An 18,231-nucleotide genomic window follows, 5' to 3' on the forward strand; every position below is an offset into this window, starting at 1 on the left:
ACCTGAATTCTCCCTCTTGGAAACGCTAGCTTAAAACAACTGCTAAAATAAAACAACTGCTAAAATACACACACTCTCTTAAGAGGACTGTATTTTACACATGAAACTACTCAATTTAGAATAGATTACAGATATTCATGATTTCTGACCGAATTTTCCACCCAAATTCTCCATTTTCATTGTATTTTAATTCAAAATTTGATTTTTTTGATTTGATAAAACTATACATTACCCAATTGAAATTCGAAGGGTTTCAAACTAATTGAAATTTTTTTTTGATCGAATTGAATCAAAGATGGGGTCTGGTGGTGAGATGTTGGTGAAGCGTGCAAAGTATAAAGTTTCTCCGAAGGCCCCCGGAAACCCTGGTGTATTGAAGATGGTATTCAAATTCATAATTTTTCTGGGTTTTTTCCCAATTTAAGTTTTGTAATCGGTTGATTTTTGAATGTATAATGTTTTTGTTTCTTGCTGTAGACTATGGATGAATTTGTTTTTGCCCCCAATGATCCCACTTCTGGAACGAAGCTTCGAGTTCGTTTCAATTCCATTAAAGGTACTATAATTGGTTTTTGTTTGATTGAGTAATGAGTGGATGATTTATTGGTAGTTTTGTGATAGTATTCCTTTCATTATGTTATTGATTACGTCTAGAGTTAGGTGTACCAATGGTATTCTTGATGCTCAATTGGGGGATTGAGAATTGGGTTTTGGTTCTTATGAGTTGTAGTAATTAAATGAGAAGCAATATTGAGGTTAGTAGGGCTAATCTGTTAATCGCGCAAACTGAGTAGGGTGCAATGAAGATGAGGGTTTTTGATATGTACTATATTGCAGCTGATTTTTTGTTTGTCCTGATAGAGTGTGCAAGAAATGGCTGGCTGTATTTGGTGTCGTGAGGTTGTGGGAGATTGCGATGTGTATCAATTTATGTGATGTTTCATGGGTTAATGATTGAGTTCTTGATAACTTGAATTCTAGGGTTGCATTAGAGAGAGATCTGTAGATTTTCATTCTCAAAGGCCATGGGAGTTAGAATTGTTGGAATTGCTATGAAATCATGAAGGAATTATGGTTCATTAGTCAGGGACATAGATTGATTCAAATAGATATGAAAAAAAAATAAATAAAAAAAATTGTATTGAGGATACCCCCAATTCATTTTTACTGAATATTCATGTGATTTTTACATAACCCCATCAATTTCCATTGTTGGTTTGTGAGGGAGGCTGGAAATAGCACTTGATTTCTGCATTCCTTATATGTGGTCATCAAGTTAACAATCTGAATTATTTCAAGGTGGTGCTAAGTAAAGTGATTTGATTAGTAAGGAAGTCATAAAAGCACATTTAGTGAATCATGCTTTCAAGACAAGTTTTGGCTATATTTGTGCTTGTAACTAAGACCATTAGAGCTTGTTGAACTTTATTTTGGGCATATTTTTTTTGTAAGGGCTAAGAGAACCTATTTCCTAGTATTCCTATATATGCAACACTAAAAGCTCAATAGCTAATAGTAAGTGATCTTTCAACACATGGTTCCAACTGTCAAAGATATTAAAGCACAAAGCGTCAAACCCCTTCAATATTAAAAAGGCGATGAAATCTTTCAGACGTTCCTTTTTATCATTAAGGTAATATCTATAGTAACTATTAAGTCTTAATTTATGACCTCTCGATTTACCAGAAATACATGCTTGAATGTAGATACAGGTTAAAGAAGATGATTGTGGGTCTCTGGGGCGTCTGCTAAGATGGTGCTACTAGGGTCATCACTGACCCCTAGAGCAGCCAAATTAGCAGCATTTCTCAATCGTTCAAGGTTCCAAGCACCTCCAACCACTAATGAAGCTGTTCTTTTGCACATTTAAACATTTTCAAACCCACCTTTGCCTAGGAAATATTTCTTAAGGCCCATTAGCTATTCAAATTCACTCGGTGGAGCCCTTTTAGGGTCAGCATCCAAGAGCTATATACCAACTAATTTGGAGAAGATCTATTATCTATTTTATTAGCTAACCTGTTATCTATTTCTGAGCTCCTGTATCCTGGTTCTTTCATATGTTTGATGGTAAAGCATGTAAATAGACAGCACTACTGGATGGCTATTATCTGATACTGGTAATGTCATATTTGGCTCATGGCCTTGTGGGTTGGGAGGTTGGAACTTGATTTCATATTATCTTTTGGTCGACGTAAGAGATTGTAATAGTTATTTCAACGTGGTTCTAGCAATCAATCATCTTATATCTTTGATGACTTATGCTTTGTAAGGATCTCTCTTTGATTGACTAATTGTTTTCCTTCCTGTTTATTCAGCTCACAGAGTCACCAAAGAAGGATCAAGTAAACAGGCACTACTTAATTTGCTGAAGAAGGTTCTGTTTTTTCCATGTATTGTCTAAAGTAATTCGATCGGTGTTCTTGCTTCTTAGTGGGTGTTTGGTTTGTAGAGTGGTGTAGGGTTGGAATCAGGAATGAAACTCAGGTAGTATGGGTTTGGAATTCAATTCTTAATACCATGTTTTTGGTTCAATTCTAGAATTGATTTGATACTTGAAAGTGTTGGTATGAGCCAACCCCACACCCACACCCACACACACCCTAGATTTCTAAATCTCAAACCTTGGGGGTTTATAGTATGGGTTTAAAAGACTTAAAATCATCAATCAAACACTTGATATAGGCTTAAACCATTCTAAACCCCTACCTCACACCTAGAGTTTGTGAACCAAACACCTCCTTAATCTGAGTTTGAATTCAGTTATTACTACTCAATAATTAGCTAATACAATTAGCTTAAACTAGTAGTCATGCCTTCTTTCTATCAGCATAAAAATGGCTCTGTTGTTCTTGTAACTCAGAAACTTTATCGTTTGATGTACTCTTGGTAACTGAAAGTTGTTTATTTGATTCTTGTTGTTATCTTTGATTCTAGGGTGAAGGATCAGAAGGGTATATATTTGAATTTGAGAACTTCAGCGATAGAGATATGTGTCGGGATTTTGTGAGTAAGTTATAATTGAACTATGACATTAATTATATATTTTTTGGTGTCTGACATTATCTTTTGAGGAATTTTGCTGAAAATTGGTCTATAGCACCACTTAGGTTTGTTATTGCTTTGTGAATTCAACTATGTCATGCATGATTGGTGCAACATTGCAAAGAGTGACTTTCTGACTTATAAATCAGATGTGATGCAAGATCGATTTTTACATGTATTTGAATTTCTGCTATGTTATTATCTGGAACCTAGCTAATAGTCGCTAGTTGGTGTGCACATATCTATCTGCAAAGCAGCACAAGTGACAAATTAGGTTATGTTGTCTTTTCCCCGTTATTGAGCTATACTAATATTCAGGACAGTTTGCTGCTAGGTAGGACTTTGCTAGGTCTTCTGTTAATTAGATACTCTCAGATATCTTGTGCATACTAAATTGATGAAATACTGGTGTTAAACATAGTGCATTTTTCTCTTAGCTATCTTTGCTTAGTCTATGTTGATGTCCTGATGTTAGTGGGAGTAAAAGATTTTTATGAGAATATCTATGCTTGACACGGGTATAGGATATGGAGTTTAGTGGAAGGATTTGTTGTTTGGTCATTTGAGCCAATTTGATATCAATCATGTATGATAAAAAAGGAAGGCAGAGTTCTTGTTTCAGAATTGCATGGATCCAGAGGACCGAAGAAGCTGTTATGAGAATTTTATTTTATTATTATATATATATATATATATATATATATATATGTATATATATATATATTTTTTTTTTTTCTGATTATGCTCTTGTCACTGTGTTCCAGCCATTTGAAGTCTATATAATTGTGGGGTTTTTGCTATACCTGTATTCTAATTTTTAATTGTAGTCATGCTATGGATTGTAGAATGATTTTTTGCCTGATCAGTAGATTTTTTTATGTGATTTTGTTATAGATTATCTAGTTTTTCCAAAGTTATGGTTTATTATATAAATGTAACATATTCATACTAAGCCAATCAATGTCAACTTCATTAATTCCACCACTTCTTATGAGACATGGGTTTACACCCTGGTTGATAATTAGCTGGTAACAGGCCGACATATCTAGTTTGACTAGTTGGTCGCATTAGTTGCTTTAACTAGCTCTTTAAATAATCTATTTTACCAAACACCATAGACCAAAATAGCTTATTGCAGGAAATTACTAAAACAACTCTTACAAAAAGTTGGTTGAGCAGCCTTTTCAAATTAGATTATTGAACTCCAAAAACTCTTTAAAATTATCTATTTTTCAAACTCTAAAAGTAGCTGATTTGTGGTTAAATCATCTAATTGTTCTTAAAAAGCTAGAATCTCATCTATAATCACTTTACCAAACAAGGCCTTTGTATAACTATTACCCTGTTAAGATTGCCTTTTTATTTAGGGTGATTTCAATTTTTCTGCCAGAACTTTTTAGAGCATAATCAACTAGTGCAACATTATAATCAAATCAAGTTCCCAAGACCTAAATATTAATGATGTTGCTTGTAATTCTTCACTTTGTGACATGAAATTCCTATCCCTTTTTTTTAAATGTAGGGGTATGGTTAAAGTTTTTGGTCCTGATGATATTTAGCATGACACCTTGTGAACAGCCAAGGCCCTTGAGAAGCACCCAGATGTTCCCAAAAAGGATTCTGAAGGACCTGCTCAATTAAGTTCAGAAGAAATGGAGCGACGAATAAAACTTTTGCAAGAAGACAGGTAACTGACCAACAGTGTTTAAGGATTTCCATTTGTACTGATCGGAGCCTTGCAGGCCCGTTGGTTCAGGAAATTACCATGACAAGAGCAATGGAACCTCATTTTCTTATGTTTTGTTTCCACAAGGCTTATTGAATATGGATATTGGTTATTCTTTGCAGTGAGCTTATGAAACTTCATAAACAGTTGGTAATTGGTAAAATTTTGACAGAGGATGAGTTCTGGGCAACTAGAAAGGTAACTCTACAGAATTTGTCATTTTGACTATGTTCACCAGTTATTCTTGATATCACTAATAGCTAGTACTTTTTTTATATCTTCACTCTCTTAGTAAACATGATTATTTGGTAAAATCAAAAGTAATAACTTTTCTTTTTTCTCTTGTTGATGATACTCTGCAGAAATTGTTAGATGGTGGAAATAAAAGATCATCTTCGACCCAGCGAGTGGGATTTAAAAGTGCTATGATATCAGACATCAAGCCACTAACTGATGGTCGGGTACTGTATGAAATCTCTTTCTGAACTCACTCCCTAAAATAAGCTGTTGAATGTGTTGGATTTGTTGAATTGGTACAGAGAGTGTATGTGCACGCTATTTTGGGGGAGGGCGGGGGACTCTTTGCAACCTCTGTATTCACAAAGACAGCGAACCACATATCATTGATTTGAGGTTATGGACTCTATGCTGGGCTTTTCTAGAAGTACCTATATTTTTTTTTTCTCTGGTTTAGTAGGGTTTTGTGTGAGATATTCTCTTTAATTCTCATGTTTGAGCTTTCTCATGATCCTTTTTAGAAGATCTTAGCTGTATTCAGCTGAACTCATTTAATTTTCAAGTGGAGCTTTGGATGAATTTTGATCAAACTGAGTTCTTGTAGCTCATGACTAGGCCAACCACATCTTTACCCATAGAGATGATTTCTGAGCATCACAATCTATCTTTCTATCTCAATAGAAAAATCAATCATTCTTCACGGTTTCATTGTCTACAATATATTGCCATATTGGAGTTGCTGGAGACACATTGTTGTCCTTTTTTGAGTGAAGCAGATGTTCATTGTATTCCTAGTGCATCTTTTATGTGGCAGAGAACTTGAGTTTGGGAATTGAATGTTCGAGAATCATTTCTTTCCATGTTCAGGCAAATAATTATCATAAAAAATTGTACTTCTGGATGTCAAGAAATATGTTCTTAAACTTTTTTTTTACTGTAGAGAACTTCATAGGTGTTTATATCATGTGTATTTTAGACGGTCTTCTGTCGTGATGATGAAGGTGCAATTCCCTGCTCATTTTCTTATTTCTAAAGCCAAACTTAACTAGAATAGTTTGTAAGTATGGCACCATCCTGTTCCGAGATGCTAAATTACGGAAAGGCTTATACTTCAGAATTGGTCTTGATTACTATATGGTGACACCTGATCATGCTTTATGAGATGACTAGATTCTATTGCTGTGATTGTGGAATGAAAGTTGTTTAAACTAGTGAAGTAAATTATTACCTTGTTATCTGTCCATAATGCAGAAAGTATGATGCCAAAATTTTCTGAAATTCTATAAAACCTACAGAGTAGCTGCCTTCTTAATCTACTAGATCTGGGTTTTGCGAATAAAAGATTGTAAGTGGGAAGTTATAAAAAGTGCTTAGTGTTATAATACCTTTTACTGCTCATGCATGATGCATTGACTAGTTCTTCTGTTATCTTTTTTGTTGCTTGTTAAGACTATGGTTTTCAACAATGTATTAATTCTCTCTTCTTTTTTTGCCTCTCAGACAAATAAAGTTACCTTTAACTTGACACCAGAAATTATTCATCAGGTATTACCTCATTCGTCTTATTCTTTGCTTGATTCCACTTTGGAATACAAATTTCCAAGATTTCTGTACATTGGACTTTCCTGGCTTATTTTATTTCATATAAATGCAGTGAGATCTTTTCTTTTTTTGTTTTTTTTTTGTCGATATTCATTTTCCTTCTATCACGCAAGATTTACAATGGTACTTGAGTTTCTTGAAACCGTCCTAGAAGAAAACAAGAAATAAAAAAAGATAACCAGTTAAATTGCACATAGACGCTTATTAGGTTGATTACTCCAATTTATCTTGGTAGTTTAAGGCTAGTGTCTAGTAAAGGGTCCATATCTGTACTTTGTTCTTACCCCCTTCTAATTATTTAAAGTTCCCTTGAGCGAAATAATTATGTCGCTAAACAAACAATAGTACACTAGACAAAATCATTTATCGCTTCTAAAACTATAACCGAATATGACAATTTCTCAATAAAAAATAATCACCAAATCATTTTGAAGTTTGAACTATTATTTAATGAAAAGATTTTTTTTTATTTATGTAAAAATATCTTCTTTAAACTGAACAACTAATATAATCATTTTTTTATGCATAATATAATCATATTTGGTTCAAGTTTTGAATTAATTATGGATATTTTAAATACTAAATGTGCTAATTTATTCCCAAAAAAGACATTTTTTTTCCAAATAATTTTCCATGGCTTCATGATTAAGAAAAAATGATTTAGGGCAAGCCAACCTGAGATTGGACTTACTAGAATTAGGATTGGTTTCAATTAAATCAACCTTAGGCCAGGCTTTGACTGAGTTGAGCTCGAGAGAGGGGGGGGGGGGGGGGGGGTGTCAGGTTTCCACTGTTACAATATTAATGTCTATATAGGATTGGCGTTTGTCATATCTGTAACAATTTTGGCATATTTTGACCTTACCCCCTTCTGTATCTGTTGGAGGCGAGTTTATAATTATATAGTACTAGTCCAGCGAGCATCTCTTTTTCAACTGTTTTTCTTCTCATGACTGTTGTATAACCTTCATCTTTATTAGCTGTAACTTTTTTTCTTGGTGGATTTTTCTGTTAAGGTAATGAATATCTATTGTTAAATTTGTCAGATTTTTGCTGAGAAGCCAGCAGTTCATCAGGCTTTTCTGACTTATGTGCCAAAAAGGGTAGGTTTTCTTATTTTCCCGAAACTTTTTGTGCACTTTTTATTAGCTCTTTTCAATGTATAAATAAATTGAATTTGTACAATTTATTGTCCTAAATATCAGATGTCCGAGAAAGACTTTTGGACCAAATACTGCAGAGCAGAATATCTTCACAGCACCAAGAATGCCATAGCTGCTGCAGCAGAAGCTGCTGAAGATGAGCAGCTTGCTGTTTTTCTAAAGCAGGATTATATACTAGCAAGTGAAGCTCGTAGAAAGGTGGTCTTGAAAGGATGTATACTCTTTTGTTCGCTCCTTTATGCTTCCATAAATAAGCTCTGTTTCAACGTTAATTGTGGCAATGAAATGTGCAGATAAGAAAGGTTGATCCAACATTAGACATGGAAGCTGATCAAGGGGATGATTACACCCACCTTCCGGTATATTGAGTATTATTGTACACCTTAGTAGTTCTGCTCTTGTTCTTTAAGGCTTTAAGCTTCACATATATCCTAATTTGGACCCATTGCCTACATTTCCTGAATTCTGTATTTTTATGGAAGCACCTTAAGGCATCTTTCTTATTGTGCCACAAAATAAAGTTGTTTATACTAGAATTTCCTTACCCTTTTTCTCTTTTTATTAAATAGGATCATGGAAATCCTCGAGATGGAAATAAAGAAGTTGCAGAGTCCCAGACACATTATGACCAATACAAGAGGAACTTGTCACAAGATCTCAATCGACACGCTGCTGTTGTTCTTGAGGGAAGAGCTCTAGGTTAGTGGTTTCCAAATTTCTAAGATCTGACCAGCTAACTGTGAAAATCTACAGAACTCTAATTTTTCTCTAAAATTGAGGTGTATAACCTTTTTCCCGTTGTATTGTTGAACTTATGCTAGATGTGGTGATTGGGGACACTCGAATTGTAGCGGAGGCACTTGCTCGGATGAAAAAAGGTTATTGAGCTTTTCATCTTCCAATTTCAATGTATAAACTGTCCATTATATTCTTCTTCCCCTCAATCTGAGCTGGAAATGGATGTTTGCAGTAGAACTGGCCAATGATACATCCGAAATGAACGATAACCAAGAGCGACTGAATAGAGTTTGTAGAATGACAGAAATTGAGGATCTGCAAGCACCTCGTGAACCCCCTGTGGCTCCGCTTTGCATCAAGGTTTGCTTATTTGCATCATCTCCAACATCAGATGTATATATAAACTGAATCTCCATCATCTCTTATATTGTTTCAGGACCCTAGAGATTATTTCTATTCACAACAAGCCAATGCACTAAATTCCCTGGGAGACACTGCTGTTGGAGCTAGACATGTGAATTGCCACATTAACACGCAGGAAGCTTATACTTGTTTGAGGGAATCCATGTCTGATATCAAGTCTGTGGGACTTCAGACATCAATCATTAAAGCTGAAGTTGCTTTTAAGGTGCGTGTATTTACAGTAATTTTTCCTCATTGTTTCATCTGCTTTTGAAGGGATAGTTTTTCTGTTCACGTACGAACTTTGATGTGTTATTGCTCTTGCTCAGGTTTTAGCCAGTTTGACCCATAGTATATCTAGTACAAAGTATAATCTTGGGGGAAATAATCGGGAAACTGTTCTGGATAGATTGCCCAGCAAGACGAAGGAAGATTTGTTAAATGTAAGCAAATATCCTATTAATAATCTTTTGCTTGTTTATTGGTAAATTGCATGAGTTTTAGGCTATCAATCATGATGTATCTGCATTGTTCAATTCTCTTGTGATGTTATTATTAAACATCTTTAGTGCTGAATGACTTCTACCTTATACAAATTCAGAGATTCATATTGCTTTTTTTTTTAGGGAATTAATGGGGTTTCTAGGTTGAGAAAATTAGAACATTTCCAACTTAGTGCTCTGTGGAGATATGAATGTAAAGTCTTAATAGGAATCATTGGCAGTCAATGATTGTCTGGGAGACCCTAGATAGCAGGTCCCAAAAGGTTTATCCTCTACCTTCACTACTCATTTATATCCCCTTTTTTTATTTATATAAATTAAATCTATCTGTTTGGATTATTATTATTATTGGGCCCTCTATAGCTTTGTAGACCATTTACTAAGTTTCATATCTATGTTATGCTAAAAATGGTTGACCTTTGCAGGATTGTGTCATAAAACACCTTTTAAGGCATCAATTTTGTAAGTATACTTTACAAAAAATTTTGGGAAACACCTTAGTAAGATAAATCAAAATGTCTAGCTGCTCCTCATACCCAAATTTCAATGAGAGTCGGTATTCTGGCTAGTGGACCATCAGCTGTGTGACTCTCTTTTTCCCGCATCCTCTCTCTTCTTTCATTTTGCCTTCATTTTCTTGTTTCTTATCCACCAATCAAACACATTTATGCCGCCAAGTTTTGTCTTGGTTGCAAGGAAAGATAGGACACCAGAAGGGGACCGATATGGATATGTACTATTAAATGTGCAAGGAATCAATATTTGGGGGAAGGGCATGTTAGTCACAGTCTAGGGGAAAAAGCCAGAGGTTTGTTAGGAGGAGTTTTCTAGAAATAGGCCTCATTAGGAGGAATAAGCATGTGTTGAATATTGAGTGGGTTTGTCATTGGGATAGAGTGAGCCTCTCGAAAGCTCATATCAGGAGAGAATCCACCTCTCGAAAGTGGAATTACCATTTGGATTACTGTAATTCTCATCTTAATACTATAATCAACATTTTCTTCTTATTTTCCACCATTGTTAGTGCCTATGTTGCACGGATTCGTCAAATGGCTGCCGTCTCCCGTACCAGATACGTTTCGGGGACGGGTACGGCTGGGAAACATCCCCAACGCGTCCCCTTCGAAAGTGGTACAGCAAGCCAATTTGGGGACGGCTAGCCTCTTGCTTGGATACGTATCAGGGACGGCTTGGCCCATTTTTTGGCGTTTCCTTTGAAGCTCAACCCTTTTTTTTTAAAAAAAAAACCCAAATTAGTGAATTGCAAACCTAATTTTCGATTTCCCCAATTTTCACAAACCCTAACTATTGTGAACGGCAATACCCTAGGAGGTGCGACCTGATTTAGTCGTCTGCGGTGACCAGAGACCACCTGTGACCATCTCGACACCGGCGACCGGCGAGGCTTCGACCTGTAACTGTTTCTTTTCTTCTCTCTGTTCTGCTTCTAGTTCTCGTTTGTTCTCTTTCTTCGAGCTTGTTGTTTTCTTTTTTTTTCTTATTTTTATTTTTTTACTTGAAGATGGCAGACTGGCAGTCCAGTAGGTGTATAGAGAGCACTTTCTGCTTTTTTTTTTTTCCATTTTAAATGGTACTTTTTTTTTTTTTGAATGAAATTTTAAATGGTACTTACTAGTTACTATATTTATTATTTAATTTTTTTTTTATGAATTATTTTAAATTTTTCTTCACAGTTACGGATTTATATATATATTTTTTGCCGTACCCGTATTTTAAAATTTTGATTTTTCCGTATCCCGTTTCCGTGCCCGTACCCGTTTTTGTCCCCGTATCCGTTTCCGTGCAACATAGGTTAGTGCTGTAAGCCATGTCAGTTCCTAGCAAAATGTTAACTGTATATGGGTTTTTGCTTGGAGGAGAGTTAAGTCATGTGATTGTGATATACATCTATACTATGAGTAGTCATAAGAAATTAAGTGGGTAATGAGCTTGGTGGGTTGCTTTATTTGATAACATTTTTTAATGGTCAGGTAAAGCAAATATTCTAACTTGGCTGATTTCAATCAAAAAAGATAATTTGCATGTCAATCTTCATGTATCATTTATTGTAATTATAGTCATGGTCATTATGTGTTTATGTGGCATGTTTGGGTCTGGATTTTTTTTTTATTGGTGTTTATGCTACTAATTGCATCACATTCTTTTCAGCATTGGACATCCATTCAGGAGCTGCTAAAGCACTTCTGGTCATCATATCCAATTACAACGGAACATCTTTCTGTAAAGGTATACTATCTTGCAATTACTGATTTATGACTATTACCTACTTGAAACTCTTTTAACAATTTCTGAAGAACTCAAAGTCTAATTTATGTTAATGGAGATCATCTCTGCTTTTTCTTACTGGATTACTATGTCTGGCTGCCCTTAGCTTGCAGACACTTGTGGTGTATGAATTGCTTATAATACTGAGAGGATCAAGACATAATTGCACTTAGCAGTTGATACAATGTTGCACATGTTTGCAGCTTGTCATGTGTCATATAAGAATTGCTCTATTTCTAGATCCAGACCAAAATTATTGGTTTTAACCAGAAAAGATATTTTCAGAACTAAGGGAGCTTATCTTATTCTATTTTCTCTTACTACTGGATAAGGTGCTTTCTTTTCCTAGTCCTAGTTTGACATATATGCGAATTTTCCTCGTTGTATGGGCTTTTAATTGGTTATGAACAAGGCAGGATAGAACTTGATCTCTTGAAATCCAGGAATGGAACTGACAAACTGGAATTTGACAAGGATCATTGTTGTTGTATATGTACAGTTTTAAACTGAAATAATGAGTCCCTGTATGAGATTGGATTGGTGTTAAAAAGTGTCATTTTATTATGGTAAAGCTGAGATTGCTTCTCTTGTTTCTATTACAGGTTGATAGATTGAAAGACGCGATGGCTCAGATATATCCAAAGCTACAGGTGACAAATCCTTCTCACCTTTTGCTTTCTACCATCGCTTCTGATTTCCTGTTTACATTCAAACCACCTTTCTAGAGCTATAGTTATTTATGAACCAGATCAGGCTCAAAGTTTACGAGTTAGAGTTTAATGCTTATTATAGAACTCTGTATAAGTTTTATTAATGCTTTCAAAATAAATTGAGCTGAATTGAATAATGATTTCTATTGTTCATCAATACGATAATACTATCGTATTGTTAGATGACCTATGGTAATGCTAAGCTGAAGCGATGGAGACACAGTTTAGAGTCTTGATGATTTAAGGCTAGGTTAGGTCAGGGTAATACTAAGTACATGTAGTGTCATCTTTGTATTGGTGGGGTGAGGGTGAGGGTGGGGGGAGAACTGAGGTAAAGAGCTACCTCATTTGTGATGTTCTAAGTTCCTTGGATCGATTTCACACAAGTCTGGTTGACTCAAATGGAGAGTACCAACTGAATAATTGTGCGATAATGACACACCACTATGATTTAAGAGGAAAATTTAACAGGACAACCAACAATTAGACTGAGGCATTATTAGTTTGTTATACAAGTCAGATGTTGAACATTTAAGGAGCATTCTAAGAAGGGTGTAGCAGAGATGCATATGTTGAGATGGATGTGTGGGGGACACCTTTTGGGATAAAAATGAGGACTTTTGATGTTCGGAGGAAAGTTGATAAGAATATTATAAGGGAGAATAGACTACATGTCTACATTGGTTTGGGGATGTAAGATGTCATGTTGGAGGGTTGGGATGATTGGAGATTTCTAAGGAAGCAGAGGGAAACCAAAAATGACTTTGTGGGGGGGGGGGGGGATTAGAAAAGATATGAAGAAAGTGTATTCCCAAGAGCATGTAGAACTGCATAAAACTGAATGGAGGAAGAAGATCTATGTCAATGACCACATGAGAAGATGAGATAGATTCTTGGTTCATAGAGTGGACCCCATCCTTTTGGGAATAAAGCTTTGGTGTTGGTTTTTTTTTTTCCCCTTTTTTTTTCTTTTGGGGGGGGGGGGGGGGGGGGGAAACTGTTGATGCTAAAAATCCACATAGCTTAGACACCGTCAATGGCAGAATCTAAGTGAAGCAGAAGGTGTTATAATCTGGAAAATACAGGTTAAAAATATTGAAGATTTTATGAGGCTTGATTCTCTCTCAATCATTAATCTAAAAGCTAAAGAAATATTCAGCAGTCACCTGCCTTTACGCTCTCTTATTTGCTCTGCTGCCTCTACATATGATGCTTACCCTATGAGTATCTATCTTATTAATGCTACTACGGTACTATGTAAAGTGCCCCTGCCCCTTGTATTGATGCTTAGAAGCTGATGATTTTTCCTTATTATAACGACTGGTTTGTTGATTGGTTAGAAAAATGAGATTTTAGATTTTTTTTTTTATTTTTTTTTATCATTTCAATATACAGACAACAAATAAAGTACTCGTTTACATTTTGCTACTAAACAATAACATTTATGTATCTTTTGCTTACTAACAGGGTTTTTTTATTTTTTTTATTTTTTATTACTACACCAAACTAGTTATCCTTGTACTCTTAAGAGGGATATACAATTAGAATTTGGATGATTCTGATGTACACAACCTAAACCCATAGTTTCTGAAATGCCTGTGACTCCATGAGAAAATTTTTTGTATAAGAGAATAGTAGAATCGAGTAATCAAACAAATACATTAATAGGAAATATTTGAATCATTGTATATGTACCTAGCTAAGTTATGGTAAAAGTACCTAGCTAACTTGTAATACGAAATATAACTTATTAATATTAACCCTGTGTCCAATTATAACAAAATATGAGCCACAGACTCCAAATATTGGAAACATTGGTGGAAGGGGTAATAAACTTGAGATATAGTAGATATAATGTCTGCATTTTCAGTTGATTGAATTGGTACTGAGCTGTGGTTTTATGAAAAACTATATGGTGGTTGATTGAGCTATGGGCAATGTCATCTTGACATATGATCTTCTGTTGCCGTGAACCTTCATTTTAGTGCTTGAGGTCTCTTCCAATGGTGGTTACATAGTTGATGCATATCCCCATTATTGCTTACTACTTTGCAACAATAAAGTAAAGAGCGGCTCTGCTGTTTTGATTCAGGCCCTCATAACTAAAAAAATTGAAAGTTTTCAAGACTATTCTGCCCCCAGTGGAATTTGTCTGGATAGATTTGGACTCTTTCAGCCCAGTTGGAAATGAACTGAATTTCTTTTTTAATTGATGATGGGACCCCGTTGCCTGTTTGGGAAGACTGCTAGATTGAGCTATTATTTGCATGTGAATTGATCCCTGACTTTCGTTATTTAATTTCAAGCAAATAGTGGATTTAATTTTTACATAGCTTTTGCCGCTATTTGCAGCAAATTAAGGAGTCTGTGCCGTCGGACCTCAGACATCAAATCTCACTTCTGGTTCAGCCAATGGTCCAGGTTAGTTCAATTTGCTTGTCATACTCTTATTATTAGATGACATTGTTTCTGAGGACTGAGGAGAGACACATGCACACACATAATTTAGTCCAATTTGCTTGTCATACTCCTGTTATTGCATGATATAGTTTCTGTGGAGACACACACATGCCCGCACACACAGCATTCTAAGGAGGGAAACATGTCGCATGCAAACTATATTGCACATTATGATGCAGAATGGCAATGAATGGTTTAAGGCCAGATAGATCCATTTTGAAGTTCTGTAAATGATTATCCCTTTCTAAAACTATGTTCACATACTTCTATGCAAAGGAAACTTATACCTATTGTTTGGAGAAGTTGATAAAGGCTACAGTGAAACGATTGGCACCAAAGTACCAAACCATTGCCCATCAGGCTAGCACTGAGAATTCCTGAAATTTTACAGATTAATACTCTACATCCCATTAATACTTTACATCCAACAACCTGAACACATGCTGTACTACTCGTGGTCTTCTGATGATTACTATGTTTATATGATGTAAATCATATTCTATTATATGTTGAATATACTTTTTAAAAAAAGCTGGATGGAGAATTCTTGAATCTGAATAATTCTTGTAATTTGTTTTTTGATGGTGTCAACTTATTTGCATGCAGGCTTTGGATGCTGCTTTTGCACATTATGATGCAAACTTGCAAAAGAGGAGGGCAAAGAGTGGATTAAATGGTACCATCTAAAGATGTATTCCTTCATTCCTTGTTGCCATGGAAATTAAGTTCCAATTTACTGCATTCTTTTTACTGTAATCTCAATTTACATGTAACAATTTTGTCACAATGATTATATGCTGTAGATATGCGTTCAATCATTCCTGAAACTACAATTTTGGCTTGTGAGATAGTAGTTTCATAAGGTCCTAGAAAGAATTTTGTGTGAAGTATCATTAAATGTTTTTTTGGGTTGGGACTGTTGAAGAGTTAACATTGTTGAAGCGGAAAAAGTCACTGGGAGCTAACCTATGCTATAATTGTATTGGTTATGACCAAAAGTTTTATTGCTGCTGGTGTAATCATGTGAAGCTCAGGTGAAATTTTTCAAATGTACTGCTAAATGGAAGAAAAACTTCCAATATACAGAGTATTTTTCGACAGTTCATGTAGGATTGGCGTAGCTATTTCAAAAACTGCTCCGCTGTTTGGAGATTGTTAATCAAATCACCAATTCACCCTCCACGATGTCTGCAACAATCTGACGACAATGATACAGAGCTTGCAAAGCCTTCTCTTCCAACCTCCATCCCCTATCCCTTCTCTTTTCTTTGTAATCACCATTCATGAATCCCCATTATAATATCTATTTGTTATAGTTTTCACGTGTATTTAAGGTATTGATAGTTAGATTTACGTATTGATAAGGGTGATAAGTGAAATAATTTAAGTAAAAAAAAATAACGGAGAAAGTATGAATTTGTAGCATAATCGTGCAATTAAAGTAGTATTCACTATGAATTAGTTTTAATCAATCAGCAATTGTTATGATGTATGTTTTCATCACTTTTGAAATTTTCATTTCCTAATCTAAATTTTAGCCCATTTGTTTGAACATGCCAAAAGACTAAGGGGCCGTTTGGTTCCCACGGGATAATTGGAATGGAATGAACAAAGAGAATGAAATGAAAATACCTTATTTTTGCTTTGTTGTTTGTTTTAAAAACAAAGAGAAACAATCCCACCACCACAACCACCACATATTTCATTAATTCCACCTTTTCCAGCCAAGAAACCGATCGTCGCCCTTCGCCAGCCCTCCCCCACCCCTCGCTAGGGATGGCAATGGGTCGGATCTGGACCGGGTCTGGATGGACCCGGATCCAGATCCGTTTTTCAACCTTGGATCCAGATCCGCCCCGGATCCGTCGGGTCCATAAAATGAGGACCCAGATCCAGATCCGACGGATCCAACGGATCCGGGTCCAAATCCGGGTCCGAAACGGGTCTTGCACGTTTTGCCTAATGTTTTCAAACAAATGTAATAAAAACGCATTTCAACCAAGTTCAATGCATAAATTAGAGTTATACAACTAAAAATACAGTGTAACACACATATAGTCTTTGAAAAAAAAAATCCTAACATAAAAAAAAGTACGATGTTACAAATGACCAAACAAACAAAAAAAATAACAATGATGTATCCGATTTGAGCATCCAATATCCATATTCCGAAAGGACTAATCTTCATCACTAATAATATCATCAACATCCTAAAACAAAGAAACAAAACAAAAGAAAGAAAAGAATTAATAATTGGCAAAAACTAAACTCACAGTTGGACCTTACAAATAAATCAAACAAATACACAAATATTACATAAATTACACATATTGCAAGCATAAATACATACAAATATACAATTAAACAAACAAGATGGTAGCAAAAACATGTACAAATAACAAGTAAAAATAATCCCACGAATTTGCAGCAAACCCACCAAAAATACCCATCAAATCAAATGCACCCACCAAATCCACGAAATAAACCCACGAAATCAAATAAACCCACAAAATTGCTAAAACTAAACCCATCAAATCAAGTGCATGCAAACTTGAACAGAAACATCAAAGATAATATGAACTACTACCTTAATTTATTTGTTCATAAAAAGTAAACAAAAAAAAAAAAAAACTAAAAGAGAAGGGAGTACGGGTTGTACGACTTACAGATCTGGACGAGGTCTTTGATGCCGTTTTGTTTGCCGGCGATATGACTGGGAGTCCGGTGGTCGGTGGACATTATAGAGTAGGCTGAGTAGTGGTAGTGGATAATGGAAACTAGAGAGAGAAAGTTAGGGTTTGTAAATAGTTTTGATTTTTGTTTCTGAATTGATATGGGCCGAAAGTTGTGAGACTTGTGAGTTTTGTATTAAAATTTTTATTATTTTTAAAAAAATTAAAATTTTAAAACGGATCCACGGATCCGGGTCCGGGTCTGGAAGTTAGACCCGGACCCAGATCCGTTTTTTCAAGCAGGACCCGGATCCGACCCGGATCCGTCGGGTCCAAAATTTGAGGACTCAGATCCGTGAAAAACGGATCTGGATCCACGGATCCGGGTCGGGTCCAGATCCACTGCCATCCCTACCCCTCGCTGGCCCCACCACGGCTCATCCCTCCCTCGAAAAACCTCCCTTAGGCAAGAAAAACCCTAAAACTCCGCTCCCTCCCCGTTAAACCGCCAAACGACCCTCTCACCACCCTCGTAACCCTAGCGCCTAGAGTTTCGAGGGTGGTGGGAGGGTCGTCTGGCGGTTTTACGAGGAGGGAGGGGAGTTTTTAGGGTTTTGCGGGGGGGGGGGGGGCTGGGTGAAGTTTTACGAGGGAGGGGAAGGCAGTGGAGGTGCAACGAATAGCCGG

General features: G+C 35.8%; 1 protein-coding gene and 1 long non-coding RNA gene across 2 annotated transcripts; one reads left to right on the plus strand and one right to left on the minus strand.

Annotated features, from left to right (window-relative positions):
- The first annotated feature begins 65 nt into the window (after positions 1–65).
- Positions 66–16,174, plus strand: LOC145589363 (general transcription and DNA repair factor IIH subunit TFB1-1-like). Its single transcript, XM_081645900.1, has 20 exons — positions 66–382; positions 478–556; positions 2,319–2,377; positions 2,938–3,010; positions 4,624–4,732; positions 4,894–4,969; positions 5,134–5,232; positions 6,509–6,553; positions 7,657–7,713; positions 7,816–7,971; positions 8,067–8,132; positions 8,343–8,472; positions 8,595–8,651; positions 8,744–8,871; positions 8,948–9,139; positions 9,243–9,356; positions 11,586–11,663; positions 12,305–12,352; positions 14,765–14,833; positions 15,479–16,174. The coding sequence occupies exons 1-20, from the start codon at positions 296–298 to the stop codon at positions 15,557–15,559; spliced, it is 1,803 nt and encodes a 600-aa protein (XP_081502026.1). The 5' UTR covers positions 66–295; the 3' UTR covers positions 15,560–16,174.
- Positions 16,175–16,880: 706 nt separating this feature from the next.
- On the minus strand, positions 16,881–17,714 carry LOC145589365 (uncharacterized). Its single transcript, XR_014101662.1, has 2 exons — positions 17,539–17,714; positions 16,881–17,082 (listed from the first exon to the last, which is right to left on the minus strand). It is a non-coding gene; the product is annotated as an uncharacterized LOC145589365 (long non-coding RNA).
- Between the last annotated feature and the right edge of the window lie 517 nt (positions 17,715–18,231).

Source organism: Chenopodium album, chromosome 17 (genome assembly GCF_948465745.1).
Source record: "Chenopodium album chromosome 17, dcCheAlbu1.1, whole genome shotgun sequence".
Classification (NCBI taxonomy): Eukaryota; Viridiplantae; Streptophyta; class Magnoliopsida; order Caryophyllales; family Amaranthaceae; genus Chenopodium; species Chenopodium album.

Coding starts and splice junctions, on each gene's coding strand:
- LOC145589363 (XM_081645900.1), top strand. CDS start 296: ATGGGGTCTGGTGGTGAGATGTTGGTGAAGCGTGCAAAGTATAAAGTT. Junction 7,972..8,066: donor CAAGTGAAGCTCGTAGAAAG/GTGGTCTTGAAA, acceptor TGAAATGTGCAG/ATAAGAAAGGTTGATCCAAC. Junction 8,872..8,947: donor TGGCTCCGCTTTGCATCAAG/GTTTGCTTATTT, acceptor ATATTGTTTCAG/GACCCTAGAGATTATTTCTA.